The sequence below is a fragment of the Hyperoodon ampullatus genome (assembly GCF_949752795.1).
Source record: "Hyperoodon ampullatus genome assembly, chromosome: 16".
NCBI lineage: Eukaryota > Metazoa > Chordata > Mammalia > Artiodactyla > Ziphiidae > Hyperoodon > Hyperoodon ampullatus.
This window is the reverse complement of record NC_136929.1, coordinates 3238684-3263835: the sequence shown is the minus strand read 5'-3', so window position 1 is coordinate 3263835 and position 25152 is coordinate 3238684. Positions and strand designations below refer to the sequence as shown.

At 48.4% G+C, this 25152-nt stretch overlaps 2 protein-coding genes across 2 annotated transcripts in view; one reads left to right on the top strand and one right to left on the bottom strand.

Moving 5' to 3' along the window:
* COL4A1 (collagen type IV alpha 1 chain) overlaps positions 1 to 19118 on the bottom strand; it is a gene marked incomplete at its 5' end in the record, with an annotated part of 144231 nt that extends 125113 nt beyond the window's left edge. Inside the window, one exon of the mRNA XM_079721844.1 lies at positions 19038 to 19118. Within this exon, the coding sequence (XP_079577970.1) occupies positions 19038 to 19118 (81 nt within the window). The remainder of the gene's footprint in view (positions 1 to 19037) is intronic.
* Positions 19119 to 19950: 832 nt separating this feature from the next.
* COL4A2 (collagen type IV alpha 2 chain) overlaps positions 19951 to 25152 on the top strand; it is a gene marked incomplete at its 5' end in the record, with an annotated part of 177361 nt that continues 172159 nt past the window's right edge. Inside the window, 2 exons of the mRNA XM_079722117.1 lie at positions 19951 to 19994; positions 20100 to 20154. Coding sequence (XP_079578243.1) covers positions 19951 to 19994; positions 20100 to 20154 — 99 coding nt within the window. The remainder of the gene's footprint in view (positions 19995 to 20099; positions 20155 to 25152) is intronic.

The window sequence follows — 25152 nt, the reverse complement described above, 5'->3', positions numbered from 1 at the left end:
AACTCCAGAAAATTCAGGAGTGGCATTTGGAAAACTCCAGGCTGCGGGTGGGGAAAGGCGATCTGAAGGGCTGTTGATCTCGCATCTTCCCTCAGCCCAAAGGCCACCCACCTAGGAAGAGGCGAGCAGGCTGCCTGCCCCGCCACCCCACACCGGATGTAAACGTGTGCTTTCCAAGCCGAGGAAGGGGCCACGGTGCAGAGGTGTCCTTTTCCGACTACACGTCTACAGGGAGAGAACGCTCTCTCCCGTTTGCTTTCATCCACCTTTCGACAACAGTAACAGAATTCCTCCAGGCTCGGGACGTCTCAGCCGCAAGCCAGACAACACGAGGTCCCCTCCCAGAGGCAAGGCCGGCACGTTGGAGATCTAGTCCAAACTGTCAGGTGCAGCTGCAGATCTGCATACTCCCCAGCCCTGTGTCGACACAGGAGCCAGTCCTATTAACACCTTATCTGCGTGGAGGTCCCGGTTTCCTCTCCAAACGAGAAAGCACCCTGGAGCAGAGGCTCTCTTGTTCCCATGGAACACAGAACACATGCGGTTTACATTTGGGTGCATAGTGCACTCGTGGGACTTTTCTCCGGAGGCCAGGTGGCTGGTCACCGTGACCTGCCACTTGGGGGGAAACCTGACGCTGCCACTGTGTCCAGAATGAAGTCAGGATGTCCTTGGGAGCTGGCACCAAGGTGACCTCGCAGGGAGCGCCTGGCTGGAGTTCAAGGACGCGACTTTGGAAATCAAACGCACCCCCTATGGGGCGGGGGGTGGGGGTGGCGCTTACGAGCTGCTCACGGGGAGGAAGTGCAGAAAAGCTCCACGCAGCTGCGCCCAGAGAAAAGCTTCCTTTCGGGGACTGATGTAGGAGCTACTGCACCTGCGACCCAGGAGTGCCAACTATTTCCAGACTCAGGGAAGAGCTGCTAAGGACTCAGGAAGCCCGCTTGTAGCCCTGGACCACTAGACCTGCACCCCATGTTTGACGATGCTGGCGACATAGGAAGATGTGCCAAACACACAGACCTGTTAGCACTTCGGAAAGAATGCCTGGTTTAAGAGATTTGCAGATTTTTATCTCTTGCAACCAAAGTCTGTTTAAAGATGACCTAACTACAAGGTACAGAGTCTGAGAGACAGAACTGTTCCCACTTCACTGTGTCAATTTTTATCGTGGAGTGTGTGTGTTTTCTCTGCACAAAAATTAAACATTGCAAAAATGTGAGTTCGTTTGATGTACTTGAAAGAAAATAACGATGGATCTAAATGCAGAATTGCATGGAGAATACACACAGCCACCCATCAGGGGCTCAATACTAACATCACAGCTCCTTCTAGGTGGATAACTGGAGAAGCAAAGCAGCAGGAGACGCACATAACGCCACAGGCTGCCTGCCCCTCGCGGGGGGGACTCATCATGGACCACCTCTTCCTTCCTAATTTTCCAACAATTGGTTCTGCCAATTTTATCCTCCGCGATGCAGTGCGTGTGGATATTCGTCCCTACACGTGCACAAGCGGCACATCACAGGCTCAGACACGGGGACTGACCAACTGTGTCCAGGCTCCCCAGAGGGAACCCAATCCGTGCAGCTAAAAGTTTTAACATGAAAATGTCACTGAACTGTTTAACTTTTATATCCAAGACATAATTACTTTTCTGCTTTAACCTCTTAATCAGAACATCTAATGACCCACGAGATGTTTATATTATACTAGAGTTTTCCTTAAAAGGCAACACAGCCCATAACATTCTTCACAGGCTCCCCAGGCCGCCTGGCTCCCTCTGATCCCTGGACTCCGGCTTCACCCTCAAACTGCACACCCTGACCCCCCACGTGGTCATTTCCTGACAGCGCCTGCGGCTGCTGCCCTACGTGCGGTTTCCTCTCTCTGGCGTCCTCTACCGGAATCATCTCCATCCCCCTCAAGACCCCATCCACTCCTCAAAACCCTAGCGCCCCTGATGGGTGGCACCCAGTCCCCCGTGCACCCCACTTTTTTTACATCACCTTCCCGTGACCTTGGACACTTTTCTGATATCTATCAGGGCTGGTCAGTGGACAACGGAAGGGGGGAGCTCATGGGAATCAGGCTTCCCCAGGTTCAGGTCTCTGGGCTCTTGGACAAGCACCGAAGTGGGTGAATCAGTCCACCTGGAGCTCGTACACAGAGAAGCAAATGGCTCTGCTTGCCTTTCCCCAAGGACAATGGACGCCCCGCCTGTCCAAGAATCCTGGTGGCATCCCCCTCCTGATATCAAATAGCAAATACTGTGTGGTATCAGTTACATGTGGAATCTAACACAGAACATGAGTGAACCTATTTGTGAAACAGAAACAGACGCACAGACATAGAAAACAGACTTACGATTACCAAAGGGAAAAGGGGGAGGGAGGGATAAATTAAGAGTTTGGGATTAGCGGATGCAAACTACTACATATATAATAGGTAGACAACAAGGTCCTACTGTAGAGCACAGGGAACTACATTCAATATCCTGTAATAAACCATAATGGAAAAGAACATGAAAAACAATATATATACATATATGTTTATATATATAACTGAATCACTGTGCTGTACACCAGAAACTAACACAGCAGTGTAAATCAACTCTATTCCAATTTTAAAAAATTATGTCTCTGAACCCTGCCTTCATGCCTTTTCTCCTAGGAAAAGCCTCACTGATGCTAATTAGCTCCAGCAGTTAAAATCTGCTTGTCTCTTCGACTATCTCCACATTTTACATCCAATTCTTCCAAACTTTTGATTTTATCTCTTAAATCCTTCAGCATCACTCAGCACTGAAGAATTTGCTTTGTTCCTCAAGATTAGGCAGAAAGCTTTAACCATGTAATCTCCTCAGAACCCGGCTGCCCACACAACTTATCTTCCAGATCAGGACGCTGCCGGGAGTGAATAATTATGCTGAGGTAATCATTAATGATTAATGATTACGCTGAGGTCACAGGCACGGCTCGGTGGCCCCCTGCACACCCGATTCTCTGCCCCATGTGGCTGATGGGAAAAGCTACGCCTTGTGGGTCTCTGTATCCCGCACGCCCCAAGCAGGTGCCGAGAGTAGGGGGACTCTGAGTAAGTGTGCAGTACCTCCTGGGTCACTAAGTCCTCCGCACACCTCACGAGCGTGCACGCCACCCTGTTTGCTCAGAAAGGTCTCTCTCTCTTGTCTCCACTTCCACAGCTCTGAACTGGGCTCCTGCAGTTACCCCAGCCTCTGCAGATGAACGAATTCTAGATTCATCTCCAAATTTCAATGGCTCCAGCATGGCCGTGGCAATCAACTAGCCAATCGGCCAACACTGGCTGGGCATCTGACCCATGTGATGATGCTGCCACTGTCCTGGATGCTGAGAAGCACAGAGAAACTGAAATGCAGCTGAGAAGATGGGATCTGCACACATGCGAAGGCAGTTAGTGGTTCCAGGAAATGAGAGATAAATGCCAAGCATCCCATCTAGACAATAAGATTAATGTTCACTAAAGTGGTCCTCCTGCATCAACTTTCCCATCACCCTTAGAAGCGCCTGCATCCTGCCTGCCGCTAAGAGCCAAACCTTTGGAGACATTGCCGAATTCAGGGCTATTCTTATCCACCGCCAGGTTCAAGGCCTTTTTCTTTGATCAATCTTTTTCAACAGATCTTACTATAAAAATCCACTACCAAATCCCTCTAGAGCAATAGTTTGTGGCATATATCTCTGTGATAGCCTGAAATATGCTTCAGGCATTGCCTCCTTAAAAATGCACTGTGGGGTTTCCCTGGCGGCGTAGTGGTTGAGAGTCCACCTGCCGATGCAGGGGACACGGGTTCGTGCCCCGGTCCAGGAGGATCCCACATGCCACGGAGCGGCTGGGCCCATGAGCCATGGCCGCTGAGCCTGCGCATCCGGAGCCTGTGCCCCGCAGCGGGAGAGGCCACAACAGTGAGAGGCCCGCGTACGGCAAAAAAACAAACAAACAAAAAAACCCCTCAGTTCTTCCCACCTAGACCCCTTCCCCAGAGCCTCTCCTTCTCCAAGTATCTGTGGTCACTCTCCTTCCACTGCTGATAAATGCTGGACTCCACTGAGGTTATCTCCATCATAGGACACACCAGGGCCAACAAGATGGGTGCAGAGCCCAAGTCCTGCCTTTTCTGTCACACTCGCCACCCAGGCCCACAGCGGGGGCTGGCCCACCTGTGAAAGCTAGCCAAGGCCCAAACTCTAAAGAAATAAGACCAAAAGAGTATAAAACTGCGCATGTAAAGAAACATCTGCATGCAGGGGACACGTGTTCAAGCCCTGGTCCAGGAAGATCCCACATGCCGCGGAGCAACTAAGCCCACGCACCACAACTACTGAGCCTGCACTCTAGAGCCCGCGAGCCACAACTACTGAGCCCACGTGCCACAACTACTGAAGCCCACGCGCCTAGAGTCCGTGCTCCGCAACAAGAGAAGCCACTGCAATGAGAAGCCAACACACTGCAACGAAGAGTAGCCCCCACTCGCTGCAACTAGGGAAAGCCCACACGCAGCAACGAAGACCCAACGTAGTCAAAAATAAATAAATAAAAGAAAAAATAAATTAAAAAAAAAAAAGGAAACATCTGCTTTGTACGTCCTCGGGCTGCAAAGCTGATGGCTCTCATGTGTCATGGATCTGACTCTGGGAAAAATGGATGAAACAGCGTACAAGTTAGTGGCTGGTGCATCTACCTGCTGGGCTGTTGATAATGAGAAAATCAACCTAATAGTTTTGCTTTGCCACGAACAGCTTTCAACTTAATAATACTGTGTTCTCTCAAATTACACAGCTGCCTACCATCCAGGACTAGAACAAGTTGCTTTAAAGTCTGGAGTTGTTTCTAGTAGTTATTGTCCACCATCTGTCATCCTGACTTGAGGTCATCCGTGATTCTGCTCCAATATGGCAGATACGGCTCAGATCTGGCCAGCCATATGTTAATACGATGCTTGCACCTACTGGAAACCTCAGCGGACCTTACCTCCTCTTTGCTGGCTGACGCTTTATTTATGAAGAGGATGGCCAATTAAAGAACTAAGCTTAGTCTGGATCATTTCTATCATTATTTCCTACCAAAAGGCTCTGTAACATCAGACATTTCATCAGAGATTTTTACACATCTTTCCCCCACGTTAATAGCTTTTCACGGTTGCAAGATAATATGGGACATGTCCTGCCAATCGCCTAGGACAGCTGGCCAACACATTTTACCCAGAACTTTGACCTACGTTTTCTTTTTAAAGCCACTCAATATTTTCCCAGAAACAGTTTTCATGTTTCTGATTCATTTGTCCCTAACTCACAAAATAGATGGGTTTTGCCCAGGAAACCTGGAAAACCTCGGTCCCTGGGACAAGACTGGAATTCTGCCAAACAGCATGACTGGGAGGACAGGGCTCAAGGGATAACTGGGAGCAGAAGTCCCCCAGATTCGAGCAGGCACTGAGCCAAAGGACACCCACTCTGCCTTTGTCGGTGCTATTGCACAGTTTGTCCCACCGGGGTGGCCATACACAGTGGGGTTGCGTGACTTCCGTACCCTTAGGGACAGGAGGTCCTCGGGGCGAGGCCCTGCTCAGAGCACCCCCCTTCCTGACTGTTTGCCTCAAGCCTCTTCACCCAGGGCCTTGCTGACTTGGCCACACAGCAATGCAACTGTAAGGCAAAGGACAATAGTCTTGCATCATCACTGTTGTGACACATGCCATTCTCATCAAAATGCCTGGAAGTCAAGAACACTGTAGAAACACATTTGCTTTTTGAAGTCTCCATCCTTACATCTGGTATTTCCACATCTGATGCCTTTGTCTACCCTAAATCCAAGTTGTTTTCCCATGGCCAGCCTTGCATAATTCCCAGGGCAGAGAGGAGAACCCAGCTAATTCATTTCCCACCCTAGAGATATTTCAAAATTCCTAATTTCTAAATAAACGGAACAACCCTGAATGTCTGCTAGCCTCATGAATTTACTATAGAGATACAAAGTAAGTAACAGTTCCTACAAGAAAATTCAGTTCTCTTCCTTATATTTATAACTCTTTTAACCAAGTTGAATTTCTGAGGCTGAGCCATTCCTAAAACTGCCAAGAGGCACATCTTTTAAAATAATTTCTAGTTCAGCATGATCAAAGGCCAAAATTATTTGTATTAATTCCATACACAACCTTTGAGGGCAGCAATACTTGTCTGTTTTGTTCCACAGCCTGGGTGTACAATAAATATTAATTACATGAGTGAATGTACCAATGAAGGAATGAATACTTGTAATTACACTGATATACACACTCTACGTATGGTATGCATATAGCTAATATGTGTGTATATTTATATATAGATACATGTATGTATATTTGCATGTGGCTGTTAACTGAAGGCACTTAATATACAAAAACCCTAACATCCTATAAATGATCATTTGTAAAAATGTACAAATAAGATTCATTTCTTTAAGACATGTAGAGACCTCTGCAAAAAGACTCTTTTAATCAAGATATATGGGGCGATACCATTCTTAGGCTTCTTGATGGATAAACATCCTCAATCCGTCACGTGTTGGGACTTCCCTCTCGCCCTGTCCCACTCTATGGCTTTCTGACCTCCGCCTAAGGTGAATTCTAAAATGGATCTCACAGCAAATGTTTAGATGGCTAGCAGCCCCACCTCTGGTGCCCCTTAGACATTTTCTATCACGGAAAACGTCAGTGCAAGGCAGACAGAGATGCAGCCCCTCCAGCAGAGAATCAAACTCAATGCCACGTGTGCTTTCCAGCCCTGGACGGAGCCTCCCCTGGAATCTGTCCTCACATCTGCACTCATACCCAAACGCCTCGCTGACACCCAGGACCGGAAGACTCAGGAGGGGGTGATTAGAAGTGATACATCGATCACTAAAAGGTGAGCTTGTGGCCTTGAGTCAGACCCATTAAGTGGGTGCCTTGGTGGAAAATTACTGGAATCAATGATCAGACTCCAAGAAACGACATGCGTCTGAAAAGTTGAGGAAAGAGAGCCCTGGGAACCCTCCATTTCCCGTGCTAAGGAAGAGATGCTTTTCCCATTTTACCAAGGTCAGGGAGAAAGGTCTCCAGGGTGATTCCAGTTTTGCACAAGTTGTATGAAATTATGCTCTTTCCACATTAGTCACTAAGAGAAAGAAATCAATGGACGACAGCACTCTTCCAAGTGGCTATAAATTATAGCCGGTCAGAATATCTCACAAGGACTGAAACCGTGGTAACGCTGCCACTTCCTATAGAAAATCACTACAGTACATTTCATTTCAATTTGCTTTTGTTGGTTTTATTATTGTCATGCTTCAAAGCCCAGTTTTACATCTAGGAATACTTTAAGGATAGAATTATTCCCTTAAAATATGCAATTAAAACATATTTAATTAACTTGTGTGTGAATAGCATTATAATCCTAATAATCCAAGAAGCTTAAATTATCCAAGAAGCTGATCTCATTTTAAGAAATGAAGTAGAAGTAAAAGAAAGATATTTTTCAGTCTACATAGTTTCAATTACAGATAAATATCAATAATATAATAATGAAATCAATACTACAAGCTAACATTTCTTGGACTAAGGATGTGGCAGTCACTCATGTATGTGCTTTACATGTATTATCACATGTACTATCTTCACAACAATCCTATAAAGAATTAGCTTTATTACCCCTGTTATAGAGATGAGAAAACTGAGGCACAGACAGGTTGAGTAGGTTGCCCAAGGTCAAACAGCTAGTTGCCGGTAAATCAAGGATTCAGATCCATGAGGTCTGTCTCCAGAGTCTGTGATTGTATGATGTTCTTTCTAGAGTTTCAGAAGCTAAGTGAAAACTTTTGGGGCAAAAAGAGAACAGTGAACGTTTTAATTTTTTAGTGTCATATCTATTACACCATTATTAAAATTACTCTTACTTTACCTTGGGCATATATCAGAATACAAAGTATAAGAACAATTTTAACTGCCTGTGTATCTTTTGACCCAGAATGAGTACTCAACACACACTTACTGAATGCAATTTCAAATTATTTTGAATGCCAGAAGCAAGATACTGAGCTAAGAACATATTAATTTGTGCTGTGTGCTTAAATGAATTCTTAGCCTTGCCTGTTTTACTTTCACTGATGTGAAGAAAAAAATGGCACTTTGACCACAAATTTGGCTTCTAGTCTAAAACAATGCCCAAAGTTATGTACGTTTTAAATAAATTATCCAGTCAAAAGAAAAATACAAATCTCTCTGTAACATATTAATGGATAATAACCTCCACGAAAGAAGAGAAAATCTAAGGCCAACAAGAAATAATAAAAAATGATTAATTACAGAAAATTTTTTAAAGTTTTAAAAGCCTGATTGGTGGACTCTAAGGGAATCAATAATTTCATGAAAAACTTCAGTTCTTCCTGACCTGTTCTGCTGTCTTAAGCACTGGCCTTATCTTGAGTCTGGTTCTCCTTGTGGATGCAAGGGGAAGTTGGTTCCCTGTGTCAACAGACCCTCCAAGCCTTGCTCCCAGCAAGCTGAAGCCTGAGAGACAAATCTTTCACATGAAGCACAGAATGCAAGTCTTTCCCTTTAGTCTGATTGGGCCCACGCAGGTCATGTGCCTATGTCTAAATCAGTAGGAAACTCTAGGAGAAATCCATTTATGGATTAACCAGACTCCATCTCTGGAGCTGGGAATGAACTCATCTTCCCTTTCATGATAGGAAAGTGGTGGGAAGCTGAACAAAACTGAGTTCCTGACATAAAGAAAAAACAGAGGAAATGGAAGCTGGTTAGGTTTTGAAAACCTGAAGTTTTCAAAATGATAAATGATGTGGATTTAAGTGGAAGGGACATTTTTTTTTCCTTTAATAAATATATAATGTATACTTTAAAAGAATAAAAAAGTTTTAAAAGCCTGAATTCCAGAATAAAGAAATACAATTTTTAATATTTTCTGGTATTTAGGAAAACAAATTTTAATTATTACTAAGGCATCCAACAGCTATTTGTTCAGAGTTACTTTAACAGACTGATAAGAAGCATCTGTTGTTAGCATAATGTTGACATGCACAAATGTTTGTTAAAGATAAGGTGTGAATGAGGGATGAATCGAGAAGATTGCTGCTCATACCGTGTGATAAAGAGTGCGTCACCCCCAGCTTATCAGCGACTGGGGCTGATTCTGGACCAGGTCTGCGTACTTATCTGAAATACATGGACCCAGGGGCTGCACTACCCATATTGTAGTATTTTTTTCCCATCACTAACCCATCTTCCTGCTTTGGCAAGTTCATCTTAATTTTACAGGCCATTTCCTGACCAAAAATTACGAGTTATCTTAAACCGCTAACCCCAAGTGGTCTATAATCTCCAGGAAATGGATTTGGCCATAAGAAGACACAAAATAGGAATCCTTCATTCAGGGGCCCAGGAGGCCAAGGCTCAGAGGAGGTGGGCGAGGGTGGGCACTGCAAGAAGGTGAAGGCACACCCTGGGGGTCCTGCTCACAAACCTGAGTGGGTTCTGGCTCCACCAGCCTCTACGCAAACGCTGAGCCCACCATCGGCAGATGCCAAGGTGAGAATGCAGAGCCTTAAAGATGGAGAAACTCTGACATACAGTGGATCCTCCTGAGAACACCCATGTCCCACATCTTGATGGGGACAGGAGGACCCCAGAGGACAAGGGTCTTCTCCGGGCTCCAGCTGTCCCCATTTCTCATCGGCCACGCCCTCTCCTCCAGCATCCCGGCACCCCACATGCTTGCATCAGGACCTTCCCACTCCTAACCCCCCAAATAGCACCACAGGGCTGGAAGTGCTGCAGTAACAGCAACCAACAAGAAAAAGGGAACATCAGACTCAGGGGAGTCCTTTTAAATACAAAGGTTCAGCTTCTGCTTGAGTGCAGACCACTCTCCCAGAGCAGCATGTCTACAGCTCACATCTATCAAGCGGCTGCCCCTGTAAGTGGAGAGAATGGACGAGATCTGTGGTCCCCGGACCTCCACCACCAGCATCGCCTGTTGGAAATGCGATTCTCAGGTGCACCCGCACGCCTAATCAGAGAAGCCGGGAGGGGGACCGGGCGTCTGCGTCCCACCCAGCATTCCAGGGGATTCTGCTGTGAGCTCCAGTTCCAGACCCACTGCTCTGGTGGCCTTCTGTGTTTCTCCAGCCTCAAAATGCCCTGATGATATAATTACTGTGCTATTTATTCCTCAGAATTTGCTCATTTAACGAGCATGCGGCCAGCACGGTATAAACGCTTTACAAACATTAGCTCGTTGAATCCTCACGCCTGTCCTGGAATCGAGGCACTACTGCTGTCCCCATTTGACAGATGACAAAAGGTGGACAGAGAGAGAAGTAAGTTGCACACGTCCACACAGCTGTAAGAGGCGGAGCTGGGATTCAAAGCAGCACCCATGTGCTCCCATGCAGTGCCTGCCACCCCATGCGGGCAGAGTGTATCGCTGGGCCATGTTCCTCTCTGGATGTACTTGAAACACTGCAATTGTCTTTCCAGGAGTTTAATGCAAACTTCGTAGAGAAATAGGCATTTCTTTTGTCTGGCTAATTTTAGAGTTCTTGGAGTTAGGCTGAATTCTCCCACAGTATGCAACGACTTCTATTTAAGACACATAGTTAGATCAAGTATTTTCCAAATGGACACTGCCGGGGCTTCCCTGGTGGCGCAGTGGTTGAGAGTCCGCCTGCCGATGCAGGGGACGTGGGTTCGTGCCCCGGTACGGGAAGATCCCACATGCCGCGGAGCGGCTGGGCCCGTGAGCCATGGCTGCTGGGCCTGCGCGTCCGGAGCCTGTGCTCCACAACGGGAGAGGCCACAACAGTGAGAGGGCCGCGTACCGCAAAAAACAAACAAACAAACAAAAGAACAAATGGACACTGCAAAAAAAAATGGACCAAACTATAATTATGCAGCCTTTTTCCCTAATAAAACTTTGCACATTATAGGTAATAATGATAATAATATCACCTTAACTCAAGCTTTAATGCAAGAACAGTCTGGCCGTGGAGAATGTTTCATGCAATTCTGTAATAACTCCGTGACATTAAAGTTTTATTCTTTAAAAAATGCCAAAACACAACTCGAAAATCAAAGCTAATGAGGAAAAGGAGTTGCTTGTATTTAAAAATGACCTTTTAAAGCTGATGCTCTTGGAGGATATGGAAATTAACACTCTCATGCTCAAGAAAAAGTCATTACTTGCATAAAAGGATAACTGGATTTTAGAATAAATTTTGATTGCTTTTTCTTATCACAAAAATAATATGCTAACTCTTTTAAAGTATTGTTAGAGATGTAGTAGTCAAATCTGCCACTGATTAAAATATACATAAATATTATTTCTTTAATAGAAATGAAGGAAACACACCACAATAGTTATCATTGGGCCCATTTGTATCATTCTGAAACAGGAAATCAATGCTGACTTAGCACCCTCAAAGATGCCCCACATGCTAACCAAGGGCTCTTAGGAGTGTTTGTCTTTCTGAAGTGAAGACACAGGCTTCCATGCACCTCGACCCTCTGAGCCTTCTTCAGCTCTAGGTGTGTGAGTGGCAGCTGGGAAAAGCTTGTGCAAACAGCTTTGGAGACACTGAGTTACAACTAGAAAACCCCGAGTTTTGTTCTTCATCAAGGAATATACTGATTTTCTAAAGGAATATGCTGATTTTCTAAGGCAAACTCAATAAAACTTTTTTAACAATTTCAATTAAATGTCAAATACAGGAATACTGTCTCTACATATTCCGTTGAGTTGGACAACGTTTATTGAATCAGCTCAACTCTGTGTGAGGGACTCTGCCATGGGTCTCCAGCTGTCAGGAAATTTGGTGAAATGGGAACAGGGCAACCGACATCAAATTGGCCTCTCCCAGGTCACAGCCAGCATCTCTTGCTGTTATCTGAATAAGGAAGAAATGCACACAGCACACAAAGACCTGTATCCAGTAATAAACAACAATTAATTCCAAAACTCCTAACAAAGTCTTGGTGAGCAGGAAAAGATGAGGACGTTGGATCATTCTCCTCTACCAGCGAGAGAACCAACACATACGCATGTAATATATTGCCTTAATATCTGATTCGGACGCTTGGCATTTGTCTTTTACTTGACCACAAATCAAGCAAGCTTTAAAACTCAGATGACTTTAAATGTTCTTATAGTGTGCAGACTACAGACCAAACCTAGCAAACCAGGAATATTACTAAGCCACGGAATAAACTATTTACACAAAGAGTTCAGCCTTGTGTATATTTCCAAGTCGTGTTTAGTCTATGGCGGAATATCTGCTCCAAATTCCAAATTAAGAGGAAACACCTTCGTTTGGCATTACTTTCCTTTGTGTTGCCTAAAACTGCTACGGGGTCAGCAACGCAACATAATTTCCGGGAGCAGGCACTCCCCAGGCCTCCCCAGGGTCCAGAGTGAAAGGCAGGCAGGATCACTGAACCCACTACAAGTAATTCACGACTTCCCTCCATGCATCAGGCACTCCCCCAGACAGTGGGGGCATTTTTCAAAGAAGCTCTGTCCTCCAGCATCTCAAAATCATCAAGGGTGTTGAACCAACATACACGAGACAATGAGATTCCAGCCACGTAACAGTGATAACAGCTATCGTCTTCTCAGGGTTTACCTGCTTCACACGTACCAGCTCTCTGAACACCTTAAAGGTGTCTGCAGATGTTGTGTTGTCCTCATTTGATGGGTCAGGGACCCGAGGCTCAAAGAGATTACACTGCTCCATGGAACACAGAGGTAAGTCCTTCGTGACAACTACCCACCCTGCATGCTGGGGAGTATGAAGACGAAGACCAGATAAGTCCATGAATCCACATGGAGAAGGGTATGTCAAGCCAAGCCAAGTTAAAACAACAGCAAGATACCACTACCCATCTATTAGAGTGGCCAAAATCCACAACACTGACAACACCAGATGCTGGCGAGGATGTGGAACAACAGGAACTCTCATTCACTGCTGATGGGAATTCAGAATGGCTCAGCCACTTTGGAAGAGAGTTTGCTGGTTTCTTCAAAGCCAAACATACTCTTACCATAGGATCCAGCAATTGTGCACTTTGGTATCTACCCAAAGGAGCTGAAAACTTAGGCCCACACAAAAAGCTGCACACAGATGTTTATAGAAGCTTTATTCAAAATTGGCCAAAACGTGGAAGCAACCAAGGTGTCTTTCAGTAGATGAGTGGATAGATAAACTGTGCTCCATGCAGACAACGGAATATTACTCAGTGCTAAAAAGAAATGGGCTATCAAGCCATGAAAAGACATGGAAGAAATTTAAATGCATATGAATAAGTGAAAGAAGCCAATGGGAAAAATCTACATAATGTATGATTCCAGCTACATGAAAACGCAAAACTATGGAGACAGTAAAAAGATCAATAGTTGCCAGGGTTTGGGGAGAGAAGGGGACGAACAGGCAAACCACAGAGGACTTTTAGGGCAGTGACAATACTCTGTGTGATACTATAATGATGGCTACACGCCATTACACATTTATCCAGACCCAATGATATACAACACTGAGTGAACCCTAAGGTAAACTACAGACTTTGGGTGATGACAGTGGGTCAGTGTAGGTTCATCAGTTGTGACAAACGCACCAACTGGTGGGGGATGTTGATAGTGGGTGAGACCATGCTTGTGGGGACACAGGGCGTAGATGGAAAATCTCTGTACCTTCCTCTCAATTTCGCCTTGACGCTGAAACTGCCCTAAACAATAAAATCTTTATTAAAAATGAACAAATGGGGCTTCCCTGGTGGCGCAGTGGTTGGGAGCCCACCTGCCGATGCAGGGGACACGGGTTCGTGCCCCAGTCCGGGAAGATCCCACATGCCGCGGAGCGGCTAGGCCCGTGAGCTATGGCGGCTAAGCCTGCGCGTCCGGAGCCTGTGCTCTGCAACGGGAGAGGCCACGACAGTGAGAGGCCGGCGTACCGCAAAAAAAAAAAAAAAAGAAAAAAAGAAAACCACCCAGCCAAAGAGTTGGAGACTTTCAGTCAGACAGGAGGTAGCCACTGTCAGATGCTGAGCAGAGGAATCACGTGGTCATAGCGGGATCTCTGAAGACAGACCCAGGACAACGTGAGGAATGGGCTGGGGAGAAGACAAGGCTGAAAGGAGGGCAGGAGCGGGAGGCATTCGTGGCGATCCTGGCACAGGGCGAGTAGACCTGGAATATGGTGTCGCAGCCATGGGAGGAGACGGCCAAGGGGGCTCTGAGGGGCAGTCAAAAGGAGGAAGGGTGGAATGAGTGCCTGGGCGACGTGAAGGTTAAAAAGGAGGGAAGGGTGCGGCCTCCGCATGAAGCCACGGTCTCCGGGTTGAGCATCAGGAACCGTCGGGGCATCAACGACCAAAACGGGCCACCTGGGAAGAAGGGAGGTCGGTTGGTGAAAGATGGCCAGCTCGGTTCTGGACACACTCGCTAAGTCTGCAATCAGAGCAGGACAGCGGGGCTGAGACGTTCCATGCGAACGTGAGGAGACCAGACTGGGGTTCAAGAGAAAGGTGTGGGGTCCCCTTCACGGAACGCTGACAAGTCATGGGAGTGGGGAGGGTGGGGAAGAAGAGAAGCCTGCTGGAGCCCAGCCCCAGGGCCCACCCACCGTGAGGGCTCTGGAAGAGGAAGAACAGAGAAGCAGAGAAACAGAAGGGACCCCAAGAAAGACTGGTGTCACAGGACTAAGACCAGGAGAACAATGGAGGGAAACACAGGACGGAAGCGGTCCCTGTGTGCCAGACTATAAAATGCTAACCCCAGAGTCATTCTTCAAGCGGTAAACTCCTCAAAAGAAACTGACGATTGAACCATTTTCTGGTTCACATCTCTTTCATTGTGCGCACAAGAATGGGAGGAATATGTCTTTTGTAGTGTTCTATAGCTGACATTTCTTAGTGGTTGTTTAATAACAGCAGAAGAACAATGCTCTGATGGTATTATTTTAGGCTTTCTATTGTTGCTTTTGCTTATTTGAGCCCAAGAACTCAAAACACCCAATCTGCCTGAGAGACATTTTAATGAGGCTAATCCTTGTCCAGTCTCTGGATCCGTTGTTAGAACAAACGTCGTACACCTCATCAAGACAAGTGCTGTAAATTATTCACTGACTGATGCCCCCTCCACCTCTAAAAGGATTTGTCTCAGCGGGTCACTTGTGGGTTCAGTTTGTCTGCAAAATCTCTACCAGTTCTAACCTAGATAACCGAACTTGTTCAGTGATGGCCATCCCCCCCAGTTCCAAGAAATCTGAAGACAGCCTTGTTAATGGATAACGCAGGGCTTTGGGAATTCCCCCATGCCCTTGCCCCAGTGGGGGGAGGTGTGCTCGGTCAGCTCCTAAAGGCACTCCTGCCTACAATCAGTCATCCGTGCTGCACCTCTGCAGACATCCCCATGCACCTGCCACCTCTGGAGGGGGCCTTTGGTTGAGCTGGGGTCTTATCGCCGCTCTCCTAGACCTCCGTGTGTCTCCACCCCTCCCAGGGGAAAGTTCAGATATCACGCCTGTTAGTCATACAAGCAATGGCATCTTGGTACCTCCAAGAAAGGAACCTTAAGGGCTTCTTTACATGCAAAGACAGCCTGATTTGTGAAAGGGCCAAGGAAGAGCTATCCAACCTTCTGAGTATGATGCACAGGACAATTCATATGAAAACAAGAGGCCAGGCCTATGGCTCCCATTCCTTCCTCAGAGTCAGAGGTGGGATGGCCTCCTGGAAGTTTCCTCTGAGCTCCCCAAAGCTAGCTTAGGTGCTCCTATGGCCCTAGGTTTACCCTGACTGTAGCGTTTACCAGCCTGAGTTGTATCTGCCTGTTTCTTTCTCAGTACTTCTCAGGAGACCACAGCCTTCCTGGGGGAGGAGGGTGGGCCCCACTCACCAATGCACGGCCAGTGCCTGGCGGGGGATGTGGCCTGAAGATGTGCTCAAGGCACATGTGTGGGATGAAGGCAGGAAGGATGGATGGGGGGTGGGGGAGCAGATCTGCCAGGGAAACTGAGGCAGGGGGTTACCAAGTCCTCTGAAATCACCTGCTTAATCAGAGCAGACACAACATTTAGGATCCTCCGGTCTCTAAACCACACTTGTTCTCTGTGTGTGTGTGTGACTACACCATGAACATACACACTAATAATTCTAGAAGTGTACGCTCACACACACACAGGCCAGGCACACTGTCTCTCCCGGTTGGTATTAGAGGTGGTCGCCTGCATCCCGATCCAGTTCCACGCATGAAGAACACGGTGGTTTAGATTATATCTTCACCAAGCTCACTCCTGAGATACTGGGTTCATGCTGCTGTCACTGGGACGAAGTCAAAAATCAGCCTTCTCTTTGAAATCACACTCCCAGCAGAATGTGGTCCACGTTCATATCAGAATTAAACATCCATCTGAGTTCTAGGTCATTCAGTCTCAGAACGGTGACTAATGGTCTGGAGATGCCAACACCCTACTCGGGCATCACCACACTTTGGCGAAAGTTCACATTTCTGATCCTGAAAAATAGTTTGTGAAGAAGCATCGAACAGACCAGTTGGAGGGGGGAGTTTGGAGGCTGCAGGAGGAAGAATTCATCCAGCTCATGGCTGCGTGCCTCAGAACCAAGGACCCTCAACCACGGCACTAGGGGCACAGTTTTGTCTCAGGTCTGCACCCGATTCCTCCTTCCTTGGCAAAGAAAGAAAAGTCGGGGAGGGGAGTGGGGGGAGGAAACAACATCACTGGCTTAGAAAACCCACCCACCGGTAAATGCACAGTATGGCCATAGCAGACATGATCAAATATAAGACCAAACAGCCTTTCACGTGAATAAGAATAACAGTACGTACAATCTCTGCCTGGCACCTAGTCGGTGACGTTCGGGTGTACCAATGCAGGTAACACAGATTCAGATACTCCGAAAAAGCAGGTAATCCAAGAATCATTTTTACTGGCTTCTGAATTAGGATTTGATTGACTGGCAGCATCTTATCATTTAAAGTGCATTTTTAAATGATATTCTGCTTGGATCAATATGGAAATTATTTCAACTTTTTGGTATCCCTAACAGCTGATTTTGGACGGAGGTAAGCAAAAAAAAAAAAACAAACAAAAAAATGCTACTGATGGTGTGAAAAGTGAGACAAATTTTAAAATTAGCCAGATATTATTTTTAAATGGATTTTCTTATACAGCTGTAAGTTATGTTCATATTAATAAATTCTCTCTCTCTGAATAAACCAGGGAAAATATGGCAAAATGATAATACCCATTAAGTCAACTGGTGATCAGAGGGTGTCCAGGTGCCAGATCTCTTAAAACATTACATGAGATTTGAAGGATACAGCAGAGCCAGGACAGGGACGTACAAGGAAAGTAAAATAAGCCCAAACTCAACAGGAATTAGTCTGATTTCCCACTCACTGAGTGGCTCATTCTTCAAAGTCCTGGCTATTTGAAAAGCCGGCTCTAATAATTGGCTTTGCTTTGCTAATATTATCAATCAGAAAATCCAAACAGAGTTTCATATTTCCAAATAGAGAACCTTCTCTCATTTCCTTGCCATCTCTCCTTGGAAATGTTAAATCTTTGGGTCAATAGTTCTAGACCCAAAGAAAGTGCTCTAGAGCCGCCTCCTTTGGAAGTATTTTGTCATCGTGACCCCAGAGTGTTTAAATAACCGACTAGGGTGCCTGGCTAGACTCTGGGCTGGGAGGAACAATCTGAAGTTAACTGCTTGTGTCATCATTAGGCCTTTCCATACCTAGTGACACAGCTGCCAGCAAAGAGCCAGACTCTCAATTGCAAGACATGTATGCATATCACCAGTTTATTCTGGCAAGTAACAGTTAATAATTTATATACAATTAACTGAAGTCAGTGAGCATCATTCTTCCTGAAGAGAAGAAAAAAACAAAATACAAACACACAAAACAAACAAAAAAACTAAGAGCAAAATCAGGATGTGAAACAAGGGTAAGTGGGAAATGCCGAAAGTAGAAACATCATTTTTAAATATTTGGGGAGGGGGGCATGCAAAATGTGTTGAGAAGCACACCTTCCCAGGCTTTTGTCTACAAGGCTGTGACACTGGGAAACAGCTGAGGTTTTTACTCCGTCTGAGGGGAAGGAAAAAAGCAAAGAACAACAGTACATCAGGGACCGTCTAGAGCTGGACGCCTTTCCTTGTGCAAACCGAGCTCCCAGATCCTTTCCGGGCAAGCGCACAGCCGGAGGAAATGAAAACGAGGAAAACAATCTGTGCACAGAACAATGAGATGGAGTTTCATTTTGGTTTCACACTCAAATATAATGTGGTTATAAATGTTTTACTATATTAGTAAAAGTCATCGAGTCGAGTATGGAAACGTTTGAAAGCTGCACGACAGAAAAGCTCCTCTGCTGTCCCTTAGCGTGCTGCAGCGACAGCAAAGTCGTGGGAAAGCAAAGATACAGCTGTTTCCAGGCAAACGGCCCAGGACTGTTCAGCATCAACCACCAGAGTCTCCAAAGCTCCAGAGTAACACGCCCAAAGCAGCTCCCGGGCACATGTGTGGGGCTCCGAACAGCACGGGGCGCGCGTGTCCGGCCCTCCGGCCCCCGGCCCACTCGGGCGCCCGGGGCAGGTGAAGGCGCCCGACGGCCGGGCGTCCCCGAGGTGCGAGTTCAAATCCCCCTGACTCCCGGGCACCCTCACCCCGCGAGGGGCGCACCAAATTCTGCTCGCCCGCCCCCGGCCCCGAGGAGTCCCCTGACTCGCCCCTACCCAGCCCACAACAAAGGAGGCTCCCTAATGGATGCGCGACCGCAGCCCACGGGGGTCCCCGGCGGGGACCGGCCGCGAAAGTGCGCCCGGCTGTGCCGCGCGCGACCCCCGGGCCCGGAGGGCGGCTCCGGCCGGGGACAAAGGGGCCGCGCGGGGCGCCGGGGCGCAGGGCGGGACGCCGGGAGCCGAGCCGGCCGGGACTCACCTTCGCGGCGGCCCGGCTGCTCTCCTCGTGAAGCAGGAGGGCGGCGGGCAGCAGCAGCCAGACGCCGAGCCGGGGCCCCATGGTGGCGCGCCCGGGGCGGCGGGGATCGGCGGCGGACGGCGGGGCCCGGCGCCCGGGCTCTTGGGGGCGGCGGCGGGCGGCTCACTCTCGCAGGGCCCGGACTCGAGCGCGGCGCACCGTCCCGGGCGCGGCAGCTCGCGGCGGAGACCTGAGCGCGACCAGGCGAGCTCCCCAATTTGTTGGCGCTGCCCCTCCCCTCGGCGGCGCGGGGCGGGCGGTGCCTCGAAGGGGGAGGACCCTTCGGCGCGGGTAAGAGGCAGCAGGAGCGCGCGGCCGGGGGATTGTGGCCGCCGCGCGCCGGGACGCAGGGCTCCGCGCTCTGCACCCACCGCCGCCGCTGCCCGCCCCGCGCCCCGCGCTCGCCGAACCGGCGGAGGTCGGCCCCGGGAGGCCGGGAGGGCGGCTGCGCTGCTCGTACCGCAGGCGGCGCTTCTGGAGGGCGGAGGCGCGCGGGCGGCAGCCACTGAAGCCGGGCCTGAGGTAAGAGCGGCCCTGGGACGCCGAGCCCCGGGCGGAGGGCAGGGACTCGCACGCCCCGTGAAGCTCGGGCTGCGCGCCCGGCTCTCGGAGTGGGAAGGGGGAGAGGATGGAGCGGAGGCTGCTGAGCGGCCCCATCCGGGCCTAGGTGGGCAGGCTACCCTCTCCCCTGCCTCGTCGCGGGGCGGCTCCCGGTCACCCCCGGCAAGAGGCGGGGACGCGCCCCGCTTTCCCTTGTCCCGCAGACGGAGGCGGGCGGCGACGAGGCTCCCTCCCCAGCCGGACTAAGCCCGCTTTGTCTCGTCTTCCAGGCTAGGAGGGACGGATCGGAGCCCCGAGGGGCCGAACTGGGAGCATGGACCGAGACCAGCGCGCGGCGTCGCGCCCTACCCTGCGGCGGTAAGCGACTTGCTGCCTGTCCCTGGGTCCCGCACGCGTGTGCTTTTCGGAATTTCCAAGCCGGGGCCGCACACTCACGGCGCTCTTCCCCCCCCTCCCATCCAGGTGGCTACTGCTGGGAGCTGTGACAGTGGGGCTCCTGGCCCAGGGCGTCCTGGCGGTAAGTCCTGGCTCCCGTTCCGGGCCGATTCGCGTGCCGGGGAGAGCAGTGGGGACACCGAGTGGCCTTGCCAGAAGGCCACTCGTGCGTGCGCACCTGAGCGTGTGTCCGTGTGTGTGTGTGCCTGGGTGTCCCCTGCGCCCCCTACCCAGCCCAGGCTCTGAGAAAGCACGCCTTCCCCGCCCCTCACCCCCGAGAACTCCCGTGTGCCGTCCCTTGGGGCCCCCTTCAATCCTGTGCGTTACTGGCGTCGGCTCTTCCTTGGGAACCAATCATTTAAAACATGGCTCGCGGCATCCTTTCCCCTCGTTTGAGCAAAGCCCGTCGTTAGAAGCAAAGCTCAGCCTTAGAATCGAGGCGGTCAGACACGTGGCCCTGGGGCGCCAGGCTTCGGGGGAGAATAGCTTGCGTGGCATCAGAAGCTGGTGTCGGAGGTCCTGCCCTTGGCAGAGTTTTCCGTTCTTTTGAGTGAGAGGCTCTGGGGGAATGGGCGGGGCGAGGAGGACCGGGCGACTTTGTACTGGTGTCGCTGAGAGGGTACAATGGCAGAAAACACCGGTTTTCTTGCAAGACGCGCTCTGGCCCCGGGAAAGCCAGGATGGGGCTGCTAAGTCTCCCACGGGGACCCTGTTTACCAGGTCCCCCTCCAGCCCAGCCCCGCCATTCAAGGTGACCCTGCCAGCACTGCCAGGCAGTCCCCGCCTGCTGATTGCACTATGGGATTTTGTACTTGGCAGCAGCAGCCACTTTGGTTGAACTTCGTGTGGCGTGGCTGAGCTGTCACAGCTTTGCCGGGTCCCTTGAGTTGAGGACCCAGATGTTTAAACTGCAGCTGAAGATCCAGGGGACTTACCAGGTGTCCCGGACCCCACCCTCCCTTCCTCTGTCTGATAGAATACGGTGGCACCCGATCTCCCAGGTGGCTCAGTCAAGAGACCCCCCCACCAATCCGCACTCTGGGTAGAGTGTACACAGGCACAGCGGGCAGCTGTGTTCACGGTTTGCATTGAATTCTGTTATTTTCAGGTTGTTCCATCCTCACATAAAACAAACGAGGATTTTCAAGGCTGTGAGTGAGGAAGTGCTATCCTAGCTTGGGAAAGAACCTCTAGCCTCACTTTTCTGCTGCAGTTCAGGGCCCAGATTGGGAGTCAGAAAAGGAGTCCATAGACTTTGACCGGAACAGTCCAGGCCAAAGTTTTCTTAAAGCTCCGGTCTGTCTCCCTTTCCTTTCCACACGTCCTGGTTTAAGAAGATCAGAGCCTAGAAATTTAAACCAGCCCGTTGGCCTTTATGGGTCCTTATGCACACACGACATACAGGACTTGGCGCAGAGCTGGGAGCCAGGGCAATTCATGCACGCGCATGCACACACACACGCACGCGTGCACGCACACACACACACGCACACATGCGTGCGCACACGCACACACACACACACACTCAGAGAAGGAGGAGGAGGTCCCTGCAAAGGAAAGTGCCCAATCCTATTGAGATTGTGCGTTGGTTGTGCTCACTCTCCCACACCCCTTCGTCCCCTAGAACCACTTTTATAACATCAGTGTTTTCCTTCCTGAGAATGACGAGGATCTTATCTGGCATTGATCCTAAAAGTGGTGGAAAGGGCGTCATGTCAGAAGACCTAGGTGCTAAAGGCAGCTCTGCCCTGGTCTCATAAATCCTGAGCCCGCGTTTCCATACGTTGAACAGAAGAGAATATCCCCCAGCCTATTACATGTAATATACCTCTGTGCCTTCCTCCAGAGCCTCTTAGATGCTGCATACTCATCTGAGTCTCTGCTCCCTGATCCTTGGATGGGACCCAGAGCATTTATTGCCTATAGAAGTGCTTCTCAGAGGAAAGTCCTAGGACCCCTACACTCACCTGGAAAGGCTGGTTAAAAACTCAGACCTCTGATCCACATCTCAAATCCTCTGATCAGACTTTCGGGGGTGGAGCCTGGGAGTCTGCATTCCCACTTGATGCTAAAGTTTGGGAACCACTGAGTTAAGAGTATTGGGTTGGAAGGCATTGGAGTCACTTGCCAGTTTATGGCATTTCTAAATCTGCAGATGCAAACAGATACTTCTGAGTCATTTTACTAGAGACACATCAATACGTATTATTCAACAATCATGGAATTTATGATGGCCCACAATGGATGTTCCACTTACTAGCTTCTTATTGACCACTGGCTTTAAGGGCTGTTACTCAAGAAATAATGCCTTAATCTTTAACTATATTTATTTAAAAATTTTTCCTCATTGTGGCAAGTCCAGCTCCTGCCCTATTTGTCTGCCACACTCAAGAATCCTGTGTCTTTGCCCGTTTGTGCCAAAGAGACTTCCCAGGGGTAGGTCGATTCAGTGAAAAGGGCTGCTCACTGTAGCTTGAAGAGTTTTGTAGCAGAAGCAACAGAAAATGGGTAGCAGAGATGGTAAATAATTATTTAATGAATACTTGCCATGTGCCAATTTTTGTGCCGTAATCCATCTAAGCTTCATAGGAAAACACACCTACCCGAGTAGGTAACTTTTATTACCCCCATTTTACAGATAAGAAAACAGGCACAAAGAGTTTAAACACCTTGCCCAAGGTGTCTCTCTTTGTAAGCAGCAGATCTGAACCCAGGCAGCTCCCCACTGCTTGGTTTCCCAGGGGCAGAACTGTTAGGTAAGTCAACTACTGATTTTCAGTAGTTGAGTGTCCTGGTTGCGCTTTCCTTGCTCTGGACAGAGATGAGTAGAACAAAGCCCACCCACTGGTTTCTGGGAAGGGGAGTCCCCCTCCACCTCCTCTCCTGCTTTGCTCTGAAGAGCAGGAGCCCGGAGCAAGGGAGACCCAGCACGATCTGGTGGCCAGAGGGAGAGAGGACGGCAGCAGTCCCCTGGCAGCCTGGGCTCGGGACCCAACGTGGGTACACGCACCCTGGATGTGTGGCACCCTGTCTTCAGGCTGCCTTCCTGCCGCTGCCCGGCCTGAGGGCACGTGAGACAGCCCGTCCTAAACGGCCACCATCCCAGGCTTTGAAGGCAGGTTGCCCGGGGCTCATGAGCCCCTGTACCGCACTATTGCTCTTATCTCAAGACGTGGGGCAGCAGCCTTGAAGATCTAAGAGAGCAGCCCTGTGCGATTCTGGGGGGAAGAGAATTCCAGAGAACAGAGACCTTCCTGGAGATCAAATGTGCTATGGGCTGGGCTGACCTCCTGAACTCAGTCAGGGGGAACTTAGATTCTCCAGGTATGAGGAGGCAGCCAGGAGAGCTGGACACACAGGTCCTGTATGCCCCGGGAGATGCTGGGCTCCAGACTGCCTTCCCACCAGCTCAGATTTCCAGGGCTCCAGGCTCTGGAAAATTCTCTTGCCACTCCTGCATACTGCCACACCTTTCCCTGCCCCCAAGGAAAGAAAAGAAAAAGAAGGAATATGCTCTTTTTTTTTGAATTTTTGAATTTTATTTATTTTTTTACACAGCAGGTTCTTATTAGTCATCCATTTCATACACATCAGTGCATACATGTCAATCCCAATCTCCCAGTTCATCCCACCACCACCACCCGCCCCCCCGCCACTTTCCCCCCTTGGTGTCCATACATTTGTTCTCTACATCTGTGTCTCTATTTCTGCCCTGCAAACCGGTTCATCTGTACTATTTTACTAGGTTCCACATATATGCGTTAATATACGATATTTTTCTCTTTCTGACTTACTTCACTCTGTAGGACAGTCTCTAGATCATCCACATCTCTACAGATGACCCAATTTCGTTCCTTTTTATGGCTGAGTAATATTCCATTGTATGTATGTACCACATCTTCTTTATCCATTCGTCTGTCGATGGACATTTAGGTTGCTTCCATGACCTGGCTATTGTAAATAGAGCTGCAGTGAACATTGGGGTGCATGTGTCTTTTTGAATTATGGTTTTCTCTGGGTATATGCCCAGTAGTGGGACTGTGGGGTCATATGGTAATTCTATTTTTAGTTTTTTAAGGAAACTCCATACTGTTCTCCATAGTGGCTGTATCAATTTACATTCCCACCAACACTACAAAAGGGTTCCCTTTTCTCCACACCCTCTCCAGCATTTCTTGTTTGTAGATTTTCTGATGATGCCCATTCTAACTGGTGTGAGGTGATACCTCACTGTAGTTTTGATTTGCATTTCTCTAATAATTAGTGATGTTGAGCAGCTTTTCATGTGCTTCTTGGCCATCTGTATGTCTTCTTTGGAGAAATGTCTGTTTAGGTCTTCTGCCCATTTTTTGATTGGGTTGTTTGTTTTTTTAATATTGAGCTGCATGAGCTGTTTATATATTTTGGAGATTAATCCTTTGTCCGTTGATTCGTTTGTAAATATTATCTCCCATTCTAAGGGTTGTCTTTTCGTCGTTTGTAGTTTCCTTTGCTTTGCAAAAGCTTTTAAGTTTCATTCGGTCCCATTTGTTTATTTTTGTTTTTAGTTCCATTACTCTAGGAGGTGGATCAAAAAAGATCTTGCTGTGATTTATGTCAAAGAGTGTTCTTCCTATGTTTTTCTCTAAGGGTTTTATAATCTCCAGCCTTACATTTAGGTCTCTAATCCATTTTGAGTTTATTTTTGTGTATGGTGTTAGGGAGTGTTCTAATTTCATTCTTTTACGTGTAGCTATCCAGTTTCCCCAATGCAGAAGAGACTGTCTTTTCTCCATTGTATATCCTTGCTTCCTTTGTCATAGATTAGTTGACCATAGGTGTGTGGATTTATCTCTGGGCTTTCTATCCTGTTCCATTGATCTGTATTTCTGTTTTTGTGCCAGTACCGTATTGTCTTGATTACTGTAGCTTTGTAGTATAGTCTGAAGTCAGGGAGTCTGATTCCTCCAGCTCCATTTTCTTCCCTTAAGACTGCTTTGGCTATTCGGGGTCTTTTGTGTCTCCATACACATTTTAAGATTTTTTGTTCTAGTTCTGTAAAAAATGCCACTGGTAATTTGATAGGGATTGCATTCAGTCT